General features: G+C 54.0%; 2 protein-coding genes across 2 annotated transcripts; both read left to right on the top strand.

The window, feature by feature from the left end:
* Positions 1 to 21: 21 nt before the first annotated feature.
* Positions 22 to 10,595, top strand: NDUFA7 (NADH:ubiquinone oxidoreductase subunit A7). Its single transcript, XM_002828598.6, has 4 exons — positions 22 to 667; positions 1,069 to 1,118; positions 5,293 to 5,442; positions 10,365 to 10,595. The coding sequence occupies exons 1-4, from the start codon at positions 254 to 256 to the stop codon at positions 10,453 to 10,455; spliced, it is 705 nt and encodes a 234-aa protein (XP_002828644.3). The 5' UTR covers positions 22 to 253; the 3' UTR covers positions 10,456 to 10,595.
* A 1,868-nt stretch (positions 10,596 to 12,463) lies between these two features.
* CD320 (CD320 molecule) lies at positions 12,464 to 18,638 on the top strand (the record flags this gene model as incomplete). Its single annotated transcript, XM_054541346.2, has 6 exons — positions 12,464 to 12,651; positions 13,962 to 14,143; positions 15,637 to 15,762; positions 16,725 to 16,958; positions 17,839 to 17,988; positions 18,160 to 18,638. Coding segments are annotated over 6 exons (1,023 nt in total), but the record flags the coding sequence as incomplete, so codon positions are not given.
* Between the last annotated feature and the right edge of the window lie 3,600 nt (positions 18,639 to 22,238).

The following is a 22,238-nucleotide window of genomic DNA, read 5'->3' as shown; positions in this document are numbered from 1 at the left end:
GTCCATGAATTCCACGCGCACCTACGGGTCCCCACCGGGGAGTGGAGGAAGAAGTTAGGGCGGGCCGCGGAAAGGCACCGCGGAGTGGGAAGCAGATATGAATTTAGAGAACGTGTCGGGGCCAGAACACAGATCGTTAAAGGGAACCATCAGAACCCTGGGATGAAATGAGCATCGGCTCCCGGATTCCGGCTGGCAGGGTTAGGGCAGGGTAGGGGTCACATCAGGGTTTAGGTCCCCGGCAGTCGGCCAAATGCCCCCACCCGATTACCTGCGTGCACTGTCCCTGAGAGCCGGTCCTGCCCAGGACCTTGGTGACCTGGAGGAAAGAAGCTGGGTTCAGACCCGGCCCGTTTGGCTCCTCTACTCCCTCCCCCTGGCCCCAAATTCGGGCCCCCACCTCACCCTGGCCAGCTTGATAGGCTGCACACGACTGGTATCCATGATGGCGGCGCGGCGGCGGTCTGGCGGAGAGAAGTCACGTGCTTCGGGGAGAGACTTTATAGGACGTTCTAGCCCCGCCCACTCCCGTCTCGCGATACCACGCCGCGTCTTTCCCAGCAGCCCCAGCGGTGGAGACGTCACCGGCTGCGCCCTTCAACATCGCGGACGGAAGATGGCGTCCGCCACCCGTCTCATCCAGCGGCTACGGAACTGGGCGTCCGGGGTGCGCGGGGCGGACAGGGCTGCACCATGGGGGGCTTCGGGCTTCGTGTGTCCTGGACCCGCTCCTGCTCCTCACCTCCCTCCTAAGCCGGGACCCTTCGCTCTCCCCCAATCTCCCTGGGAACCCCCAGCTCGTGACCCCTTCAGCCCGGGACCCTCTCCTGGCCTGGGAACCACTCAGGCCTGGGATTTCCCCAGTCCCCGACCTTCTTAGCCTTGGATCTGTGGGCCCGGACTCTAGCTTTCCTCTTCACCTGCAGGACCCACATCCGTTTCCCCGAGTGTTCATCCCCTGCCTTCCCTTAAAATGTGCATCCCCGGGCCATCCCTGGTCCCTCGCCCTCTCCTTTCCTCTCTCCTGGGGTGCCTTGCAGGCCGACCTCCCCTCTCCTCTTCCCACAGCAAGACCTGCAGGCGAAGCTGCAGCTGCGCTACCAGGAGATCTCCAAGCGGTGAGCAGGCCCCGCTCGCTGCCCAGCCTCTGGCTCTGTCCTTTCTCCACCAAAAACAAAATCTGTGTTCCTTTAGACCCCTGAAACGCAGGGCTGACATCCTGCCACCAGTCCCCTGCCAGGCTGTGGAGGCAGAGGTTTGCCTTTAACCTTGCTGAACTCCGGAGGACAGCCCTCCTGAAACAGCGAGGCCGGGCGTGCATTCTGAGTTGGAATCAGGCTAGCTTTGCAGTGCTCAGCGTGGCCATGTTAGTCAGTGTTATCCCCAAGCTACAGATGAAAAAAGAGGTCCAGAGAAGCTAAATCATTTGCCTCAAGTCACTCAGAAGCTAAAAAGTGGCAGCGGGGACTTGAACCCAGAAGTGTCCTGATTTCAGACTCATTTATATTAAAATATTAGTTGATATTTACAAGCCCCTGTCATGTATGACCTCAGCCTTGGGTTTAACTTTGTGAACCAGGAAGGTTATCCACATTCTTTCATGGACGCCACATTCTAGGGAGAAGCATAGTAGGGCAACAAACACAGCAGGTAGTATTGTTCTGGAATGCTTTGAAGACAAAACAAAATAAGTGGAAGCTGGAGAGTGGCTACGTAAAGCCAGATGATTGGGAAAGATCTTTCTTTGGAAATTGACAGTTGAGTCCCCTGAATGATGGGAAGGACCCATTCAAAGAATAGTTATTGAAAAAACATTCTTGCCGGGCGCGGTGGCTCACGCTTGTGATCCCAGCACTTTGGGAGGCCGAGGCAGGTGGATCACGAGGTCAGGAGTTTGAGACCAGCCTGGCCAACACAGTGAAACATAGTAAAACCCACTCTCTACTAAAAATACAAAAATTAGCCGGGCGTGGTGGCGCGCGCCGGTAGTCCTAGCTACTCGGGAGGTTGAGGCAGGAGAATCGCTTGAACACCGGAAGTGGATATTGCAGTGAGCTGAGATCGCACCACTGCACTCCAGCCTGGGTGACAGAACAAAACTCTGTCTCAAAAAAATAAAAAAAAAGAGAAAAAATATTCTGAGCAGAGGGAACAGGAAGGGCTAAGACTGTCAGGCTGGACAGAGCCTGAGTGCAAGGAGGCCAGTATGGATGGAACCCATTGAGGGAAAGGGATAATGGTATAATCTATGAAGTCAAAGGGGTAGGCAGAGGTAAGGCAGTCATTGAGGATTATAATGAAACGAAGAAAAATAGCATTAAAATAACGAAATTTATGTAAATGCCTATATGTTATGACTAATTCCAAATATTAGAAGTATCAAACTTTGTTTTCAACTTTTTTTTTTTTTTTGGAGACAGAGTTTTGCTCTTGTTGCCCAGGCTGGAGTGCAATGGCACAATCTCAGCTCACTGCAATCTCCACCTCCCGGGTTCAAGCGATTCTCCTGCCTCAGCCTCCCAAGTAGCTGGGATTGCAGGCTTGTGCCACCACGCCCGGCTAATTTTTTGTATTTTTAGTAGAGACGGGGTTTCACCATGTTGGCCAGTCTGGTCTCGAACTCCTGACCTCGTAATCCGCCCGCCTCGGCCTCCCAAAGTGCTGGGATTACAGGCATGAGCCACTGCGCCCGGCTTGTTTTCAACTTTAACGTTAAGCTCTGGGGTACATTTGCAGTTTTGTTACAAAGGTAAACATGTGCCATGATAGTTTGCTGCAAAGATAAAGATCAACCTATCACTTAGGTATTAAGCCTAGCATCCATTAGCTATTCTTCCCGATGCTCTCTCCCCCCCACCCCCCGACCCCCCCAGTTGGTTTTCTATCAGGGTAGTTGTGGGCCAGTTGAGGAAATGGCTTTGTGAAAGTTTTGACTTTTTTAGGATGACGGCGCCCTCTAGTGACTCATGTGGATGTTTTATTGGTCTTTTTTTTTTTTTTGAGACGGAGTCTCACTCTGTCGCCAAGCTGGAGTGCAGTGGCGGATCTCGGATCACCGCAATCTCCGCCTCCCGGGTTCAAGCGATTCTCCTGCCTCAGCCTCCCGAGTAGCTGGGGCTACAGGCGCGCGCCACCACACCCAGCTAATTTTTGTATTTTTAGTAGTGACGGGGTTTCACCATGTTTGCCAGGATGGTCTGATCTCTTGACCTCGTGATCCGTCCGCCTCGGCCTTCCAAAGTGCTGGGATTACCGGCGTGAGCCACCGCGCCTGGCTTTTTTTTTTTTTTTTTTTTTTAAAGACTGGGTTTCTGTCACCCAGGCTGGAGTGCAGTGGCACAATCATAGCTCACTGCAGCCTCGAACTTCCAGGCCTAAGTGATCCTCCTGTTCCAGCCTCCCAAGTAGCTGGGAGTACAGGCACATGTTACCGTGCCTGGCTAATTTTTAAAATTTTTTATAGTGACAAGGTCTTACCATGTTGCCCAAGCTGGTCTTAAACTCCTGGCCTCTGGCTGGGCATGGTGGCTCATGTCTGTAATCCCAGCACTTTGGGAGGCCGAGGCAGGCGGATCACAAGGTCAGAAGTTTGAGACCAGCCTGACCAACATAGTGAAAACCCATCTCTACTAAAAATACAAAAATTAGCGGCATGGTGGCACACACCTGTAGTCCCAGCTACTTGGGAGGCTGAGGCAGGAAAATCGCTTGAACCTGGGAGGCGGAGGTTGCAGTGAGCCAAGATTGCACCACTGCACTCTAGCCTGGGCGACAGAGCGAGACTCCATCTCAAAACAAAAAAACAAAAAAAACCCACTCCTGGCCTCAAGCAGTCCTTCCACCTTGGCCTCCCAAGGTATGAGCCACCACATCCAGCCTCCTTAAGCAAAGTCTTTCACATAATATATTGCTTTTAATATTAAACATTTTTTACTTTATGTTTCTTATTTTTAAAAAATACAGTGACTAACACTTGTTTTAAGAAAAAGGCCAGGAGTGGTGGCTCACGCCTGTAATCCCAGCACTTTGGGAGGCCGAGGTGAGAGGATAACTTAAGGCCAGGAATTTGACATCAACCTGGGCAACATAGCAGGACCCCCGACTCCACAAAAACAATAGAAAAATTGTTTTTAGCCAGATGTGGTAGTGTACGCCTGTAGTTCCAGCTACTTGAGAAGCTGAGGCAGGAGCATTGCTTGAGCCCAGGAGGTTGAGGCTGCAGTGAGCTGATCATATGATTGCATATATCACCCAGGCTGCAGTGCATATGATCACTGCCTTAGAAAAAAATTAAATTCTGGCGAAACAGTTCCCAGACAAAAAAGTGACTTAGAAACATGGCTAAGTGGAAACAGATCAATTTACGGTTTTTGCCGTCTTCTCTGCTCCCTCTCTCTGGAAAGCCCCTCTTTTGTTTTGAGCTTTTTTTTTGAGATGGAGTCTCACTCTGTTGCCCAGGCTGGAGTGTGGTGGTGCGATCTCAGCTCACTGCAACCTCTGCCTCCCACCACCATGCCTGGCTAATTTTGGTATTTTAGTAGAGATGGGGTTTGCAATGTTGGCCAGGCTGGTTTCGAACGCCTGACCTCAAGTGATCCACCCACCTCGGCCTCCCAAAGTGCTGAGATTACAGGCATGAGCCACCGTGCCCATCCTTGTTTTGAGCATTTCTTTTAAGACCTCAGGCTTCCAGGTAAATCCAGCCCAGGGTTTAGTTCAAGCCAAGACCGAGCTCTGTTCACCCCTCTCTGGGCTCCAGAGAGGAGTTGCCTGGCCACGTGGTGGCAGGAAATGCAGAGATCTGGACAGGCTCCAAGGCTAAGGCGTTCTTTGATTAATGGGCCTTGATCCTAGCAGGGTTCTCCAGAGACTTCCTGAGATAACAGGAAACGCAGGGCGTCCAGAGCCTGGCCTTAGGGGAAAAAGCCACTCAGAGTGGACAGAGTCAGGTGGGGCTGGCTGCCAAGCTCAGCCTTGGGGTCGGGGGCATGGAAATATGTCCTGGGCCTTGGGAGCCTCGGAAGGGTCCTCTGTACCCTCCACATTCGGGACAGGTGGGGTCCCTGGGGGTGGCATCTTCACATCCAGACCAGGGGCCACCATTTGCTTCTGGCCCCAGGACCCCTCCACAGGCATATGTCCCTGCCAGTGTACCAAGGGACACCCCCAGCCTGTGGCTTATCCCAGTGGCTGGCTGTAGATCCCACATTTTGTGACTGAGGTGACGGGCCCACAGCGGGGCCATGACAGTGACTGTCCCTTTGCTTCAGTGCTGATCTTTTTTCCCCTCAGAACTCAACCTCCTCCCAAGCTCCCTGTGGGTCCTAGCCACAAGCTCTCCAACAATTACTATTGCACTCGCGATGGCCGCCGGGAATCTGTGCCCCCTTCCATCATCATGTCCTCGCAGAAGGCACTGGTGTCAGGCAAGCCAGCGGAGAGGTGAGGATCTGCAGTGCTGCTCACCACAGCCCCCACGCCCCCTCCTGCAACCCACTCTGTCTCCCCAACTTGTGGAAAGGGTGCTTGTCAAGATCCTACTTAGTAAGCATCAGTTGCGTCAGGAACTGTGCCGCTGGGAGCTTTTTGTCCAAGAGCTCATTTACTCGTTTTTAGAGACAGAGTCTTGCTCTGTTGCCCAGGATGAAGTGCAATGGCGCAGTCATCACTCACTGCAGCCTTGAACGCCTGGGTTGAAGTAGTCCTTCCCTCCTTCCTTGGCCTCCCCAGTAGTTGGTGTTACAGATTAGTGCCACCATGCTGGGTCAATTTTTTTTTTTTTTTTTTTTTGAGACAGAGTCTCACTCTGTCGCCCAGGCTGGAGTGCAGTGGTGTGATCTCGGCTCACTGCAACCTCCGCCTCCTGGGTTCAAGCAATTCTCTGCCTCAGCCTCTCAAGTAGCTGGGATTACAAGTGCCCATCACCACGCCCGGCTAATTTTTGTATTTTCAGTAGAGGCGGGATTTCACCATCTTGGCCAGGCTGGTCTTGAACTGACCTTGTGATCCACCCGACTCGGCCTCCCAAAGTGCTAGGATTACAGGCGTGACCCACCTTGCCCAGCCTGTTTTTTTGTTGTTGTTGTTGTTGTTTTGAGACGGAGTCTCCCTGTGTCGCCCAGGCTGAAGGGGTGGGTTGCGCCTCCACACCTGTGGGTGTTCCTCGTTAGCTGGAATGAGAGACTTGGAAAAGAAAGAGACACAGACAAAGTATAGAGAAAGAAATCGGGTGACCAGGGGACCAGCGCTCAGCATACGGAGGATCCACCCAGCCTCTGAGTTCCCTTAGTATTTATTCATCATTACTGGGTGTGATGTGTGAGAGGGGGATGTGGCAGGATCATAGGATAATAGTAGAGAGAAGGTCAGCAGGTAAACACGTGAACAAAGGTCTCTGCATCATAAACAACGTAAAGAATTAAGTGCTGTGCTTTAGATATGTACACACGTAAACATCTCAATGCCTTAAGGAGCAGTATTGCTGCCCGCATGTCCCCTCTTCAGGCCTAAGGCGGTTTTCCCCTATCTCAGTAGATGGGTTTTACACCGAGACATTCCATTGCCCAGGGACGAGCAGGAGACAGATGCCTTCCTCTTGTCTCAACTGCAACGGGGCGTTCCTTCCTCTTTTACTAATCCTCCTCAGCACAGACCCTTTACGGGTGTCGGGCTCGGGGACGGTCAGGTCTTTCCTTTCCCACGAGGCCATATCTCAGGCTATCACGTAGGGAGAAACCTTGGACAATACTTGGCTTTTTCCTAGGCAGGGGTCCCTGCGGCCTTCTGCGGTGTTTTGTGTCGCTGGGTACTTGAGATTAGGGAGAGGTGACGACTCTTAACGAGCATGCTGCCTTCAAGCATTTGTTTAACTCTTAACGAGCATGCTGCCTTCAAGCATTTGTTTAACAAAGCATATCTTGCACAGCCCTTAATCCATTTAACCCTGAGTTGACACAGCACATGTCTCAGGGAGCACAGGGTTGGGGGTAGGGTTACAGATTAAAATGAAGTCTCTTATATAAGTCTACTTTCTATACAGACACATTAACAGTCTGATTTCTCTTTCTTATCCCCACACCAGGCTGGAGTGCAGTGGTGCGATCTCGGCTCACTGCAAGCTCCATCTCCCAGGGGTTCACGCCATTCTCTTGCCTCAGCCTGCCTAGTAGCTAGGACTACAGGTGCCCACCACCACACATGGCTAAGTTTTTGTATTTTTAGTAGAGACGGGGTTTCACCGTGTTAGCCAGGATGGTCTCGATCTCCTGACCTCGTGATCCGCCTGCGTTGGCCTCCCAAAGTGCTGGGATTACAAGCGTGAGCCACCATGCCCGGCCTCCATGCTGGGTTAATTTTTAAATGTTTTGTAGAGATGGGGTCTTGCTTTGTTGCCTAGGCCGTTCTCAAACTCCTGGGCTCAAGCGATCCTCCTGCCTTGGCCTCCCGAGTAACTGGGACTACAAATGAGAGTCACCATGCTCAGCAAGAGCTCATTTAGTCCAACCCAGGGGAGGGTAGAAGTTAGCGCCTCAGCCAGGACTCAGCATCCTACAAAACAGATGAAGTTCCGGGGTCCCTCCAAGGGTCCTGTGAAAAGCTGAGACATTACTGTTTATATAATTATGAATTCTTATTTTATTTATTTATTTTGAGACAGTCTCACTCTTATTGCACAGGCTGGAGTGCAGTGGCGCGATTTCAGCTCACTGCAACCTCCACCTCCTAGGATCAAGCGATTCTCCTGCCTCAGCCTCCCAAGTAGCTGAGATTACAGGCACATGCCACCACGCCGGGCTAATTTTGTATTTTTAGTAGAGATGGGGTTTCACCATGTTGGTCAGCCTGGTGTTGAACTCCTGACCTCATGTGATCCTCTGGCCTCAGCCTCCCAAAGTGCTGGAAATACAGTTGTGAGCCACCGCGCCCGGCCATGTATTCTTCTCAGAGAGAGAACTGTATAAACCTTGGGCTCCTCTCAAAAAGTAGTTTGGTCCCTGGTTTCAGGTGTCTTCTCTTAATTAAATGGGGACTCTAATAGTATCTACTTCAGAAAGCTGTTATGAGGGTTAGTCCTCATAATTAATATTTGTAAACTCTTGGAGCCTGGCACAGAGTCAGTGTCCTGCCTACCTCCTAATAACTCCACCAGTTAAATGGTGATGGCCCCTCTTGCAGAAGAGGAAATCGAGGCTCACAGAAGCCAAGTGACTGGCCTGGGCCACACAGGCAGCAGTAAGCAGAAGCAGGATTTCAAACCAGTTTGCCTGGACTCCCGCTGGGGTCTGGGCTCTACAGCCAACTCACGGTGTGGGCAGTCCCTCAGCCTCCTTGAGCCTTGGTTTCTTCATTTATAAAATAGGGATGCTAGACTTGCAGTGTGCTGAGATCTGGGAGGTGATGAGGTCAGGCAGGGCCTGCTCTGTACTTAGAACTCTGTGAGGCTGGGCGCGGTGGCTCACGCCTGTAATCCCAGCACTTTGGGAGGCGGAGGCGGGCGGATCACCAGGTCAGGAGATCAAGACCATCATGGCTAACATGTTGAAACCTCGTCTGTACTAAAAATACAAAAAATTAGCCAGGCGTGGTGGCGGGCGCCTGTAGTCCTAGCTATTCGGGAGGCTGAGGCAGGAGAATGGTGTGAACCCGGGAGGCGGAGCTTGCAGTGAGCTGAGATCGCGCCACTGCACTCCAGCCCGGGTGACAGAGTGAGACTCCATCTCAAAAAAAAAAAAAAAAGAACTCTGAATAGGCCAGGCGCAGTGGTGTATGCCTGTAATCCCAGTGACTCGGGAAGCTGAGGTGTGAGGATTGCTTGAGTTCTAGACTTGTTTGAGTAACACAGACCCCGTCTCTATTAGAAATTTTTTAGGCTGGGCATGGTAGCTCACGCCTGTAATCCCAGCACTTTGGGAGGCCGAGGTGAGCGGATCACTAGGGGTCAGGAGATCGACACCAGCCTGGCCAACAGGGCGAAACCCTGCCTCTACTGAAATACAAAAGTTAGGGGCGCTGTGGCTCTCGCCTGTAATCCCAGCACTTTGGGAGGCCGAGGCGGGTGGATCGCTTGAGCCTAGAAGTTCAAGACCAGCCTGAGCAGCATGGGGAAACCCCATCTCTGCAAAAAATACAAAAATTAGCTGGGTGTGGTGGTGTGCACCCGTAGTCCCAGCTACTTGAAGGGCTGAGGCAGAAGGATCTCTTGAACGTGGGAGGTCGAGGAAGCTTCACTGAGCTGAGATTGTGCCACTGCACTCCAGCCTGGGTGACAAAGTGAGACCCTGTCTCATAAATAATAAACAAGAAAGAAAACACAAAAATTAGCCGGGAGTGATGGTACACACCTGTAATCCCAGTTACTTGGGAGGCTGAGGCAAGAGAATCACTCAAGCCTGGGAGGTGGAGGTTGCAGTGAACTGAGATTGTGCCACTGCACACCAGCCTGGGCAACAGAGCAAGAGTCTGTCTCAAAAAGAGGGAACTCAGTGGAGTGGTCCTTGTTGTCACCTTCTGATTCACTGGAGTCCAGCACCAGAGTGTGGCAAGATACCTTGTTCCCACACAGCCCCTTGCCATGCCCCCAGAGATGTGTGCATTTCCCAGGGAGGCCACTTCTGCCTTTTCCATTTCCTTGAGGCTCCTGGGAGGTCCTGTGCCTCCACCCCTGGGGCGCCTCCTCCATCACCCCACCCTCCTGCTTCATTTCTTGCTTAGGCTGTGAGGTATGTGAGCCCCACAGGCTCAGGTGGGTGGGGTGAGAGGGGAGGGTGCTCGTCCTGGACTTGCCGGCACAGGGTCTCCTGGGGGCTCCCTCTTGGCCAGCTCTGGGCCAGAGATGCGTTTCGCAGTTACCATTTGTGCATGGATTCTCAGCCCCACCAGCCTGAGTCTTCCTGAGGGCGGTGCCCCATCTTCCTGGCTCTGCACCCACACAGTAGCGCCTGCCATGCAGTTCTTGCCCAGTCCGAGGCAGGAAGAGCTGGAGGCCAGTGTCACCTGATCGCTTGGCCCTTTTGCCAGCATCCTGTTTTGAGGGGCAGCAGGAATGGGGGTGGGGGCCTTGTGTACGCTGGAGACCAAAAGTGGGAAGGGAGGAGCCCAGAACGGTGGGTTCTGGGCCTGGGGGCCACAGCAGGGGATTCATACAGGGCTCAGGGGAGAGAGGGGGCTTGCCAGCTCCCACCTGGCATTGGCTGATCCTCTGAGGGGCCACGTTGGAGGGGTTGGCATTCTGGAACACCCTGCTGTCTGTCCTGCAGGTCCAGAAAGTCCCTGTGGGTGTGTTTGTCCTGGGGCAGCTGTGGGCTCCCTCATTTCTTTCCACACTGTTCTTTGGAAACCCTCACTGAAGTCTTTCCCTCCTCCAGCTCTGCTGTAGCAGCCACTGAGAAGAAGGCGGTGACTCCAGCTCCTCCCATAAAGAGGTGGGAGCTGTCCTCGGACCAACCTTACCTGTGACACTGCACCCTCAGGGCCACTCGACTACTTTGCCTCCTTGGATTCCCTCCAGGGAGAATGTAACCTAATTTATGACAAATACCTAGAGCTCGGGTATCACTTCTAGTTTTACTTTAAAAAATAAAAAAATAGAGTCTCAACATGTTTCCCAGGCTGATCTTGAACTCCTGGCCTCAAGCGATCCTCCTGCCTTGACCTCCCAAAGTGCTGGGATTACAGGCATGAGCCACCACACCTGGCCTGATTTTATTTTTATTTTTTAGACCTTCCCACTGAGGCCTCTGCTTGACGTTGGTCACCCTGCAGCTCAACGGGGAAGGCAGAGGACAGTGAGGGCTGCTCACAGGGAAGGCAGACCTAGGGCACATCAGGAAAGGCCTCCCTGAGCCAGAAACCATTATGCTGGGGCTGTGGGATGAGAATGAGTTAGCTCCGGAAGGAAGGCAGCTGGTTCCTGGGGAGGAGACAGAAATCTGCAAAGGGAGGGTGTCCAAGTCTGGCTGCAGGAGCCACCCAGTGACCCTACGCAGGGGAGTGTCATGGCTTCCCCAGGGCACAGCCCCGGACCCTTCAGCAGCTAAAAAAGATCAGCTGTGGACTAAGAGGGTGCTGAGACCGCCCTGCCCTCTGGAAGGTGAAAGGTCACGGCTGCAGGCAGCAGGTACAAGTGTCCCAGAGTGGGTCCTACAAAGGCTAACACCTTCCTGGAGAAGGTGGGATTCTGCTTGGGGCAAAAGGATGAATCGATTCAGAAAGGTCAGGAGGGAAGGAAAGACTAGGCAGGGTGTGCAGAGGCCACAAGGAGGGTAAGACCCTAGGCAAGGCATGCCACTGATGGCATCTGAACCAAGTTTTATGACCACGACTTTTTTTTTGGAGACGGAGTCTCTGTCACCCAGGCTGGAGTTCAATGATGTGGTCTCGGCTGACTGCAACCTCCGCCTCCCGGGTTCAAGCGATTCTCCCATCTCAGCCTCCCTAGTAGCTGGGACTACAGGAGCGTGTTACCACACCCGGCTAATTTTTGTATTTTTAGTAGCGACGAGAGTTTCACTATGTTGGCCAGGCTGGTTTAGAACTCCTGACCTCGTGATCCGCCTGCCTCGGCCTCCCAAAGTGCTGGGGTTACAGGCGTGAGCCACCACACCAGCCAACTTTTCTAAGGAATGGGGTCTCACTGTCACCCACGCTGGAGTGCAGCTCCAAGTGATTCTCCCACCTCAGCCTCCTGAGTAGCTGGGACTACAAATTAGAGCCACCATGCCCAGCTAATTTTGTTTTTTATTGAGGTGGGCGGGGACTTGCTGTGTTGCCCAGGCTGATCTCGAACTCCTGGGCTCAAGCGATCTGCTCGCCTCTGCTTCCCAAAGTGCTGGGATTACACACGTGACCCACCGCGCCCGGCCTTTATTATTAAATTTAATTAATTAATTGATTTCCTTTCCTTTTTTTCCCCCAAGGACCCCGACTCCGAGAATGGACGTTTCATTTATTCATTTACTCACCAAATGTTTACTAAGAGCCTACTATGAGTCAAGCACTATGTGTCAGGTCCTGAGAATAAAGCAGTGAGCAACAGAAGATCCCTGCCCTCCAGTAGCTAGCATTTTATGGGGACTCCGACAATAAACCAGAATAAGTAAATAAAATAAATTACCTGTCGGCGCCACAAAAGCAGTGGGATGAGGGAGGAAATGGGGCGTGCCTGAGGGGCGTGGCTGCCATATTAAAGAAGATCACGAGGCAGTAACATTTGCAGCAGTCCTCATGTGGAAGGGGAAATAATGCAAATGAACACCAACAAATTCCTTCCCATCCCCAGAAGTTTCTAACTTCAAGAGGGCTCCATACCTTTCAACTGATCTGGTCACTGGGGAAAGTGGGGACGGGCCTCTAATTCTCTTTTCCCTTCTATTCTGACATTTACGGTAGGCGTAGCCGCGGGCGCCGCAGAGCTCAGGGGCTTGGGCCCCGCCCCAACCCCGCGCGTGCGCGTGCGCAGGGATAAGAGAGCAGTCTGGACGGCGCGTGGCCGGCGCTGCTGCGGGGACAGCTTGACCGGCGGTTGGATGGCGCGGGTTGGAGCGTGGCGAACAGGGGCTCTGGGCCTGGCGCTGCTGCTGCTGCTCGGCCTCGGACTAGGCCTGGAGGCCGCCGCGACCCCGCTTTCCACCCCGACCTCTGCCCAGGCCGCAGGTGAGTGGCCCCCCGCAGCGCGGGCTCCCACCCCTCGTGAGGCTTCGCCCCGCCGCCGCGCTCCGACGACGCCTAGCCACTGGCTGCACCGCACGTCAGTTCATGACACTCCCCCAGCACGTGGACTTGGACTTCATCGCTTGTGGGAAGGAGCGCACTGGAGCTAGGAAGACCCCCATGCTGGGGGAGGGGAGGAGGGTGCCTCCACCTGCCTTTAACGGTTTTGCTCCGGCCCTGCACACCCCCTCCACACCTGCTGTGCTCTGTCATGCCCCATTGTCACCTCCAAGCCGCCCTTCATACCAGCGTGGTCAGGAAAGCTCTTAGCAGGCTCAGATTGTCCGACCGCTGATCACGCAGGGCGGGTCACCTGGTGCCTCTCGCACCTTTGCCTTCCAAACCCTCGCGCCCAGGCCTTGCGACCGTTCCGCGACCGTCCCTGCCCTCCCAGTCTCTCCTCCTTTGTCCTCCATCCTTAGAGAACGCGAGGTCTCTCCCCCCATGCTACTCCAGGCTCTCGCAGAGACTGGGGTCACAAGTTCAGTATACCCCCATGGGCATGTTCGCCCTGGCCTAAGAGGTATTGGTGGCCAGTGAGGACGGGCTCCCTCTCTGATACCCCTAGAGGCAGCTGGAGGGTTGGAGTGGCCTCCCTGTGCACTCAGGCACTCCCAACTTCCAGCTCTGGGCTCAGGCTCACACTTTCCCAGCTCCCAGCTCCTTTGTTCATTCCGCACTTTCTAGGTCCCTGGACTCATCCCAAAGTCACTGACATTCACGCTAAATGTTCCTGGTTTTTTTTTTTTTTTTTTTTAAGGAGGCAGAGTTCACTATAACCAAGTACAAAAGTTTGTTTTTTTTTTTTTTTTTTTTTTTTTTGAGTTTCCCTCTGTCGCCCTGGCTGGAGTGCAGTAGTGCAATCTTGGCTCACTGCACCCTCTGCCTCCCAGGTTTAAGCAATTCTCATGCCTCAGCCTCCCGAGTAGCTGGGACTACAGGCACCGTCACCACGCCCGGCTAATTTTTGTATTTTTAGTAGAGATGGGGTTTCACCATGTTGGCCAAGCTGGTCTCGAACTCCTGACCTCAAGTGTTCTGCCTGCCTCAGCCTCCCAAAATGCTGGGATTACAGGACAAAACTCTATACACAATCTCTTTTTTCTCAGGATGTTGAGGTAGGGATTCCCAACATACCCCATTAACAGGTGAGGAAACTGAGGCCAGGAGGGAAAGTCAGTGGTCACTCTAACTCCTGTCAGGCTTACACCCTATGAGGCGGGGACTGCTGTGCTCTACTGTCCACTTTGCAGAGGGACACACACTCCCGCAGTCCAGCGAAGGGAGGTCAGAGGTGTCAGGGCTGTGGAAGTCTGCGCCTGGGTGGAGAGCCACACCTGGAGGCTGCCAGATCCCCCGGGGGCAGGGAAGGAAGCAGGCACCGGTTTGTCCACAGCTCTTCCGGGATCCATAGAGCTCAGGGACCGTGTGGCAAGTAGGTGCAATTAGGCCTGAAGGCCGGGGAGGGGCTGGCAGTGGGGAGTGGGGGGTTGGAGGCTCATGGCTGGTGGGTAAATGTGGAAGAGGTTAAAGGCCTTGGCAGAGTGAAGCTAAGCCAGGGTGGCGGATTTGCCACCTCCCCTGGCCACACCCAGGAGGAAGCCTTAAAGGCCACTCCCTTCCTCTGTCCCTTGGCCCAGGTTCCAGGCCCCTCTGTGCCCCTCCAGGTCGGCAAACAGCTGAGCTTCCCTGCTTAGAATCTAGGACAGCCCGGATCTTCTCTGGACCCAGCTTGGACCCTTATGTGACCTGTGTCCACTTATAATCAGGCGCTGCCCTGGGTTTAGGCGGCCAGGTCACAGCCCTGACCTCCACGGACTGTCCAGTCTGTGGGTAGACAGGCATGACCAGGGCTTTAAGGACAGTTGTTAGACGTGGGAGGCAGTGCTTCCTAGGTCTCCGAGAGGGACATGAGAACCCTCCCAGGAAATCAGCTGAGATCTGAAAATTGAGGGGAAAACACAGGGTGTAGAGAGGAGAGAGGAAAGGGCAAGTCTCTGGTGTCCTGACGGACCTTGGGGCCTGGGGCTCTGGTGAGGAGCTGACACATTTAGGATGGGGAAAGTGATAGGTCTGGGAGGAATTCGGGAGGCGAGGCAACAGGACTTGGTGACTGAGCAGGTTTTCTACCCAGTGCCTCAGTTTCCCTTTTGCTACGCAGAGGAGATAGACCCTCCCTGCTAACCTGAGCCCGGGAGCCTGACCCAGGGCATGTGGAGAAATGGCCCATCCCCCAGTCTCTTTAACCACTGAGTTTGGAGGTCTCCCGGGTAGATCATCTTGCTATGAGGAGCCTGGTGAAGACGCTGGGATCAGCGAGACCTGAGTTCGAACCCCAACTCTGCCACCAGCTCTTTTTTTTTTTTTTTTTTTTGTGGCGATGGAGTCTTGCTCTGTTGCCCAGGCTGGAGTGCAGCGGTATGATTTCAGTTCATTGCAATCTCTATCTCCCAGGTTTAAGCGATTCTCATGCTTCAGCCTCCCGAGTAGCTGGCATTACAGGCGTGCACCACCACGCCCGGCTAATTTTTGTATTTTTAACAGAGACGGGGTTTCACCATGTAGGCCAGGCTGGTCTCGAACTCGTGACCTCAAGTGATCCACCTGCCTTGGCCTGCCAAAGTGTTGAGATTACAGGCATGAGCCACTGCACCCAGCCTCTGCCACCAGCTCTTTGGCCTCCTCTTAGTTCCTTTCTCTGTAACCTGGGGAGTGCAGTAGCACCTCCCCAGTGGGGCTCTTGAGCCCAGGAACTGCTACACTCTGAGCCCCATTCATACTAGGGGCTTAGTAACAAGCAGCCGCCAGTGTGGTTCCTACATCCCAGGACTTTGCCTGTCTCCTGCGGGTCACAGCCAGTGACTACTGTGCTCTTGGAGAAAGGTCCAGCCTCCAGCTTCTCAGGCTTCATTTGCATCCATCTCGCAGGCCCCAGCTCAGGCTCGTGCCCACCCACCAAGTTCCAGTGCCGCACCAGTGGCTTATGCGTGCCCTTCACCTGGCGCTGCGACAGGGACTTGGACTGCAGCGATGGCAGCGATGAGGAGGAGTGCAGTGAGTGGCCACGCCCCGGGGCGGGGCTTACATTGGGCAGGGCCTGAGGGTGGGATGTCAGGGGCCAGGCACGCGGTGGTGGAGCTTGTGGGAAAGGCAGGGCCGCAGGGATGGGTGCGGCTTGGGTCTGTGGGTCATAAGAAGCGGGGTCTAAGATGGGCTTGGGCTGGGCGCAGTGGCTCATGCCTGTAATCCCAGCACTTTGGGAGGCTAGGGTGGGAGGATCGATCACTTGATCCTGGGAGGTTGATGCTGCAGTGAGCTAGGATTGTGCCAGTGCACTCCAGCCTGGGCGACAGAGTAAGACTCTCTCTCAGGAAAAAAAAGAAAAAGAAAAAAAAAAGAAAAATGAAAGAAAGGAAGGAAGAAAGAAAAGAAAAGGAAAGAGGGAGGGAGGAGGTAAGGGAGAGAGGGAGGGAGCCAGGTGCAGTGGCTCACACATGTAATCCCAGCACTTTGGGAGGCCAAGGCAGGCAGATCACTTGAGGTCAGGAGTTCGAGACCAGCCTGGCCAACAGAGTGAAACCCCATCTCTACTAAAAATACAAAAGTTAGCTGGACGTGATGGCAGTCCCCTGTAATCCCAGCTAGTCGGGAGGCTGAGGCAGGAGAATCACTTGACCCTGGGAGGCAGAGGTTTCAGTGAACAGAGATTGCGCCACTGCACTGCAGCCTGGGCGGCAGAGGGAGACCCCGTCTCAAAAAATAAATAAAAGAAAAAACAAATAGAATAAAGTGAGCTTGTAGGAAGGTAGAGCTAGTAGGGTCTCAGGGGAAGAGCTTGCAGGGAGGCCTGTCCTTACGAGGTGGAGTTAACAGTTGCAGGGGGCAGAGCCTTAGGAAGGCAGCATTTTTTGGGCTCAGCTGTTCTTAGAGGGAGGGGCTTGCAGGGGATGGAGTTGGAGGGAGTACCTGGGCCTTCTTGGGTGGGCATTTGGGACCTGACCAACCCTGTGCCCTAGGGATTGAGCCGTGTACCCAGAATGGGCAATGCCCACCGCCCCCTGGCCTCCCCTGCCCCTGCACCGGTGTCAGTGACTGCTCTGGGGGAACCGACAAGAAACCACGCAACTGCAGCCGCCTGGCCTGCCCAGCAGGCGAGCTCCGTTGCACGCTGAGCGATGACTGCATTCCACTCACGTGGCGCTGCGATGGCCACCCAGACTGTCCCGACTCCAGCGACGAGCTCGGCTGTGGTACGCACCTGCGGGGCTGGGCTGGACTCGTGGGTAGATGGGGACACCCGCTGCCTGCTGGGGCGTGGCCAGGCCGGGGGCGTGGACACATGCCTTTGCCCGTGCCTGCATCCCTGTAGGGGAGGCAAGACATCATCAGGGGCCGGGCCTGGTGGCTCACGCCTGTAATCCCAGCACTTTCGGAGGCTGAGGCGGGCGGATCATCTGAGGTCAGGATTTCGAGACCAGCCTGGCAAACATTGCGAAACCCCGTCTCTACTAAAAGTACAAAAAAATTAGCTGGGCATGGTGGCCCACACTTGTAATCCGAGCTACTCAGGAGGCTGAGTCAGGAGAATCGCTTGAACCTGGGAGGCGGAGGTTGCAGCGAGCTGAGATTGGGCCACTGCATACCAGTCTGGATGACAACAAAACTCTGTCTCAAAAAAATAAAAAAAAAGGCTGGGCACAGGGGCTCACGCCTATAATCCCAGCACTTTGGGAGGCCGAGGCGGGCGGATCACCTGAGGTGAGGTGTTCGAGACCAGTCTGGCCAACATGGCAAAATCCCATCTCTACTAAAAATACAAAAGTTAGCCAGGTGTGGTGGTACGCACCTGTAATCCCAGCTACTCGGGAGGCTAAGACAGGAGAATCGTTTGAACTCAGGAGGCAGAGGTTTCAGTGAGCCAATATTGCGCCACTGCACTCCAGCCTGGGTGACAGAGCCAGACTCCCTCTCCAAAAAAAAAAAAAGAAGAAAGACATAATTACGGGCAGCAGTCAGCTTCACCCAGCGTGGGTTGGTTGAGGATAAACCCCAAGGGCTCCCCTGGGCACCTGGCCCCCTCACGCCTTCAGTGCTTTCTCCTCAACTACTGAACGCCTGGGCTTTTTGCAGGAACCAACGAGATCCTCCCGGAAGGGGATGCCACAACCATGGGGCCCCCTGTGACCCTGGAGAGTGTCACCTCTGTTGGGAATGCCACATCCCCCTCTGCTGGAGACCAGTCTGGAAGCCCAGCTGCCTATGGGGTTATTGCAGCTGCTGGTAAGAGGGACTTACCCTCCCATGCTGGGGCCTTAACGCTCCGGGGATTCAGGGGAGGTAGGTGGGAAGGGATGAGCTGCAGAACTCCCATCCCCATGTGTATGGAGCTTGGTGGGTGTGGGGGCTCTTGCCTTCCTGCTCCTTACTCTTCTGTCCATCTGTTCCCCACAGCGGTGCTCAGTGCAAGCCTGGTCGCCGCCACCCTCCTCCTTTTGTCCTGGCTCCGAGCCCAGGAGCGCCTCCGCCCGCTGGGGTTACTGGTGGCCATGAAGGAGTCCCTGCTGCTGTCAGAACGGAAGACCTCGCTGCCCTGAGGACAAGCACTTGCCACCACCGTCACCCAGCCCTGGGCGCAGCCGGGCAGGAGGAGAGCAGTGATGCGGATGGGTACACAGGCACACCAGCCCTCAGAGACCTGAGCTCTTCTGGCCACGTAGAACCTCGAACCCGAGATCCTGCAGAAGTGGCCCTGGAGATTGAGGGTCCCTGGACACTCCCTATGGAGATCCGGGGAGCTAGGATGGGGAAACTGTCACAGCCAGAACCGAGGGGCTGGCCCCAGGCAGCTCCCAGCGGGTAGAATGACCCCATGCTTAAGACACTCCTGCTGCCCCGTCTGAGGGTGGCGATTAAAGTTGCTTCACATCCTCCGCCTGCCTCTGGGTCTCTGTCTCCCTTGGCCTGGGCAGCCTGGGGTCTCTGCTGCAGCTCTTCCTCCATGAGAGCCCAGCCCAGAGAAGGTGGGACATGGAGACCCAGCCCTGGGTGCAGCTACTGTGCTTCTTGCTTTTTGGGAGCAGGGGCAGCAGGACTGGGGTGGGGAGTCTGCGTTCACATCAGGATTCCTAGAAAAAGAGCAGAGCTTGGGCAGTGCCTTCCCATTCCCAGGTCTGGGGACCCCCACCCACTGTGGCTTCCTCCTCAGTACAGTGGAAGCCAGGTTTCCTGGGATGGTCTCAGACTCACCCTGTTTTAATTATTTTTTAATTATGTTTTTAGAGACTGTGTCTTGGCCGGGCACAGTGGCTCACACCTGTAATCCCAGCACTTTGGGAGGCCGAGAGGTGGGCAGATCACCTGAGGTCAGGAGTTCGAGACCAGCCTGGCCAACATGGTGAAACCCTGTCTCTACCAAAAATACAAAAAATTGGCTGGGTGTGGTGGCAGGCGCCTGTAATCCCAGCTACTCGGGAGGCTAAGACAGGAGAATCGCTTGGACCCAGAGGTTGCAGTGAGCCGAGACTGCACCACTGCACTCCAGCCTGGGCAACAAAAAAAAGGGAAAGAAACAGGGTCTTGCTCTTCTGCCCGGGCTGGAGTGCAGTGGGTGATCATAGCTGACTGCAGCTTTGACTTCCTAGGCTCTAGCAATCCTCCCACCTCAGCCTCCTGAGTAGCTGGGACTATGGGGCCTGCTCCACTGAGTCTAATTTTTTAAAAATTATTTTTGTAGGGCTGGGCGTGGTGGATCACCTGAGGTCAGGAGTTTGAGACCAGCCTGGCCAACATAGTGAAACCCCGTCTCTACTAAAAATACAAAAAATTAGCCAAATGTGGTGGCACATTCCTGTAATTCCAGCTACTTGGGAGGCTGAGACAGGAAAATCGCTTGAATGTGGGAAGTAGAGGTTGCAGTGAGCTGAGATTGTGCCATTGCACTCCAGCCGGGACGAGAGAGTGAGACTTTGTCTCAAAAATAAAAAAATAAAAATTTGTAGAGACAAGGTCTCACTATGTTGCCCAGCCTGGTTTTGAGTACCTAGGCTCCAGTGATCCTCCCTCCCTGGCTTCCCAAAGTGCTGAGTTTGCAGGCATGAAGCACCAAGCCTGGCCTGTATTTCATTTCATTTTATTTTATTTATTTTTTGAGACTGGAGTCTTGCTCTGTTGCCCAGGTTGGAGTGCAGTGGCATGATCCCAGCTCACTGCAGCCTTGACCTGGTTTAAGAGAGAGGCTCAGCCGGGCGTCGTGGCTCACACCTGTAATCCCAGCACTTTGGGAGGTCGAGGCAGGCAGATCACCTGAGGTCAGGAGTTCCAGACCAGACCAGCCAACATGGTGAAACCCTGTCTCTACCAAAAATATTAAAAATTAGCTGGACGTGGTGGCAGGCGCCTGTAATCCCAGCTACTCGAGAGGGTGAGGCAGGAGAATCGCTTGAACCCAGAAGGTGGAGGTTGCAGTGAGCTGAGATTGTGCCACTGCACTCCAGCCTGGGCGACAGAGATTGTCTCAAAAAAAGAAAAGAGAGAGAGAGAGAGAGGCTTAAGACAGAGGCTGGGTGCCATGGCTCATGCCTGTTACCTCAGCACTTTTGGAGGGTGAGGCAATAGAATTGCTTGAGCCCAGGAGTTTGGGACCAGCCTGGGTAACAGAGAGAGACTCTGTCACTATAAAAAAATTAACAAATTAGCCAGGCATGGTGGCAGGTGCCTGTAATCCCTCTACCTTATTTTAAAATGTAAGTTTTAGGCTGAGGTGGGTGGATCACATGAGACCAGGAATTCTAGAGCAGCCTGGCCAACATGGTGAAATCCCATCTCTACTAAAAATACAAAAATTAGCCTGTCGGGGGCAGGGTGGTGGGGCACGCCTGTAATCCTAGCTACTCTGGAGGCTGAAGCAGGAGAATCGCTTGAACCTGGGAGGTGGAAATTGCCGTGAGCCGAGATCACGCCATTGTACTGCAGCGTGGGTGACAGAGTGAGACTCTGTCTCAAAAAAGAAAAAAAAGGTTTTATTATTCATCCTGGGCATCATAGGGATCTCTGCAATTTTTTTTTTTCTTTGAGACAGAGTTTCGCTCTTGTTGCTGGGATTACAGGCATGTGCCACCCCGCCTGGCTAATTTTGTATTTTTAGTAGAGACAGGGTTTCTCCATGTTGGTCAAGCTGGTCTTGAACTCCTGACCTGAGGCGATCCGCCCGCCTCGGCCTCCTGAAGTGCTGGGATTACAGGCGTGAGCCACTGTGCCCGGCCTATACATTTTTTTTTTTTAACTAGCTGTGGGTGGTGGTGTGCACTTGTAGTCTCAGCTACTTGGGAGGCTGAAGTAGGAGGATTGCTTGAGCCCAGGAGGTCCAGGCTGCAGTGAGCTGTGATCAGGCCACTGCACTCCAGCCTGGGTGACACAGCAAGACTGTCTCAAAGAACAAACAAAAACAAGTAACATACTTGAATCATCCTGAAACCATCCCCACCCCCGGTCCGTGGAAAAATTGTCTTCCATGAAACCGGTCCCTGGTGCCAAAAAGGTTGGTGACCACTGAAGTTAATTCACACCCTGACTTCTGGGTGACAGGGCAAAGTTCCTCCCTGATCCTCAGTTTCTGAATCTCTGAATGGGATGTTGGGGGCCACAGTAGCCTCCTCGCAGGGGAGTGACCTCCCTGGGACCCTTAGAGATGGACTCAGATGGACCTGTTGCCCAGGTTGGAGTGCAGTGGTGTGATCACAGCTCACTGCAGCCTTGAACTCCTGGGAGCAAGAAATCCTCCTGGGCTGGGCACGGTGGCTTATGCCTATAATCCCAGCACTTTGGGAGGCCGAGCTGGGCGGATCACCTGAGGAGGAGTTCGAGACCAGCCTGGCCAACATGGTGAAACCCCATCTCTATAAAAAATTAGCTGGGTGTGGTGGCAGGCACCTGTAATCCCAGCTACTCAGGAGGCTGAGGCAAGAGAATTGCTTTAACCTGGGAGGCAGAGGTTGCAGTGAGCCGAGATCCTGCCATTGCACTCCAGCCTGGGTGACAAGAGCGAGACTCCATCTCAGAAAAAAGAAAAAAAAAATCCTCCTGCCTCAGTCTCCCGAGTTTTGGGATTATGGGCACATGTATCACACCCAGCTAATTTTTTATTTTTGTAAAGTCAGGGTTGGGCTATGTTGCCCAGGCTGGCCTCCAACGCCTGACCTCAAGGAATTCTCCCACCTCAGCCCCCCACAGCGTTGGGATTACAGGTGTGAGCCACTGCATCCAGCAAGGTTTTTTCTCTAACGTTTTCTCCGTCACAAGTCAGCCTCGGCGGACAACAGGGTATGTCAGGGATGTGTGTGCCCGGCTGTGAGGCTGGTGTGGGTGCCACATGCCACCTAAGTGGACCTCTAGGCTCTGGACCTTCCTGACTGTCATGCATTCTTGTTCTCAGTGGAGCAAACCGCCCCATGCCCGCTGGCTCCAAACACCTGTTGTCACATCCTGTCTCCTGACTCTGGGCTGACCAGGCTGCCTGGGGGTTCATTTGTTCC

The sequence above is a fragment of the Pongo abelii genome, chromosome 20 (assembly GCF_028885655.2).
Source record: "Pongo abelii isolate AG06213 chromosome 20, NHGRI_mPonAbe1-v2.0_pri, whole genome shotgun sequence".
In the NCBI taxonomy this organism is placed as follows: Eukaryota; Metazoa; Chordata; class Mammalia; order Primates; family Hominidae; genus Pongo; species Pongo abelii.
This window is presented reverse-complemented; position numbering and strand designations above follow the sequence as displayed.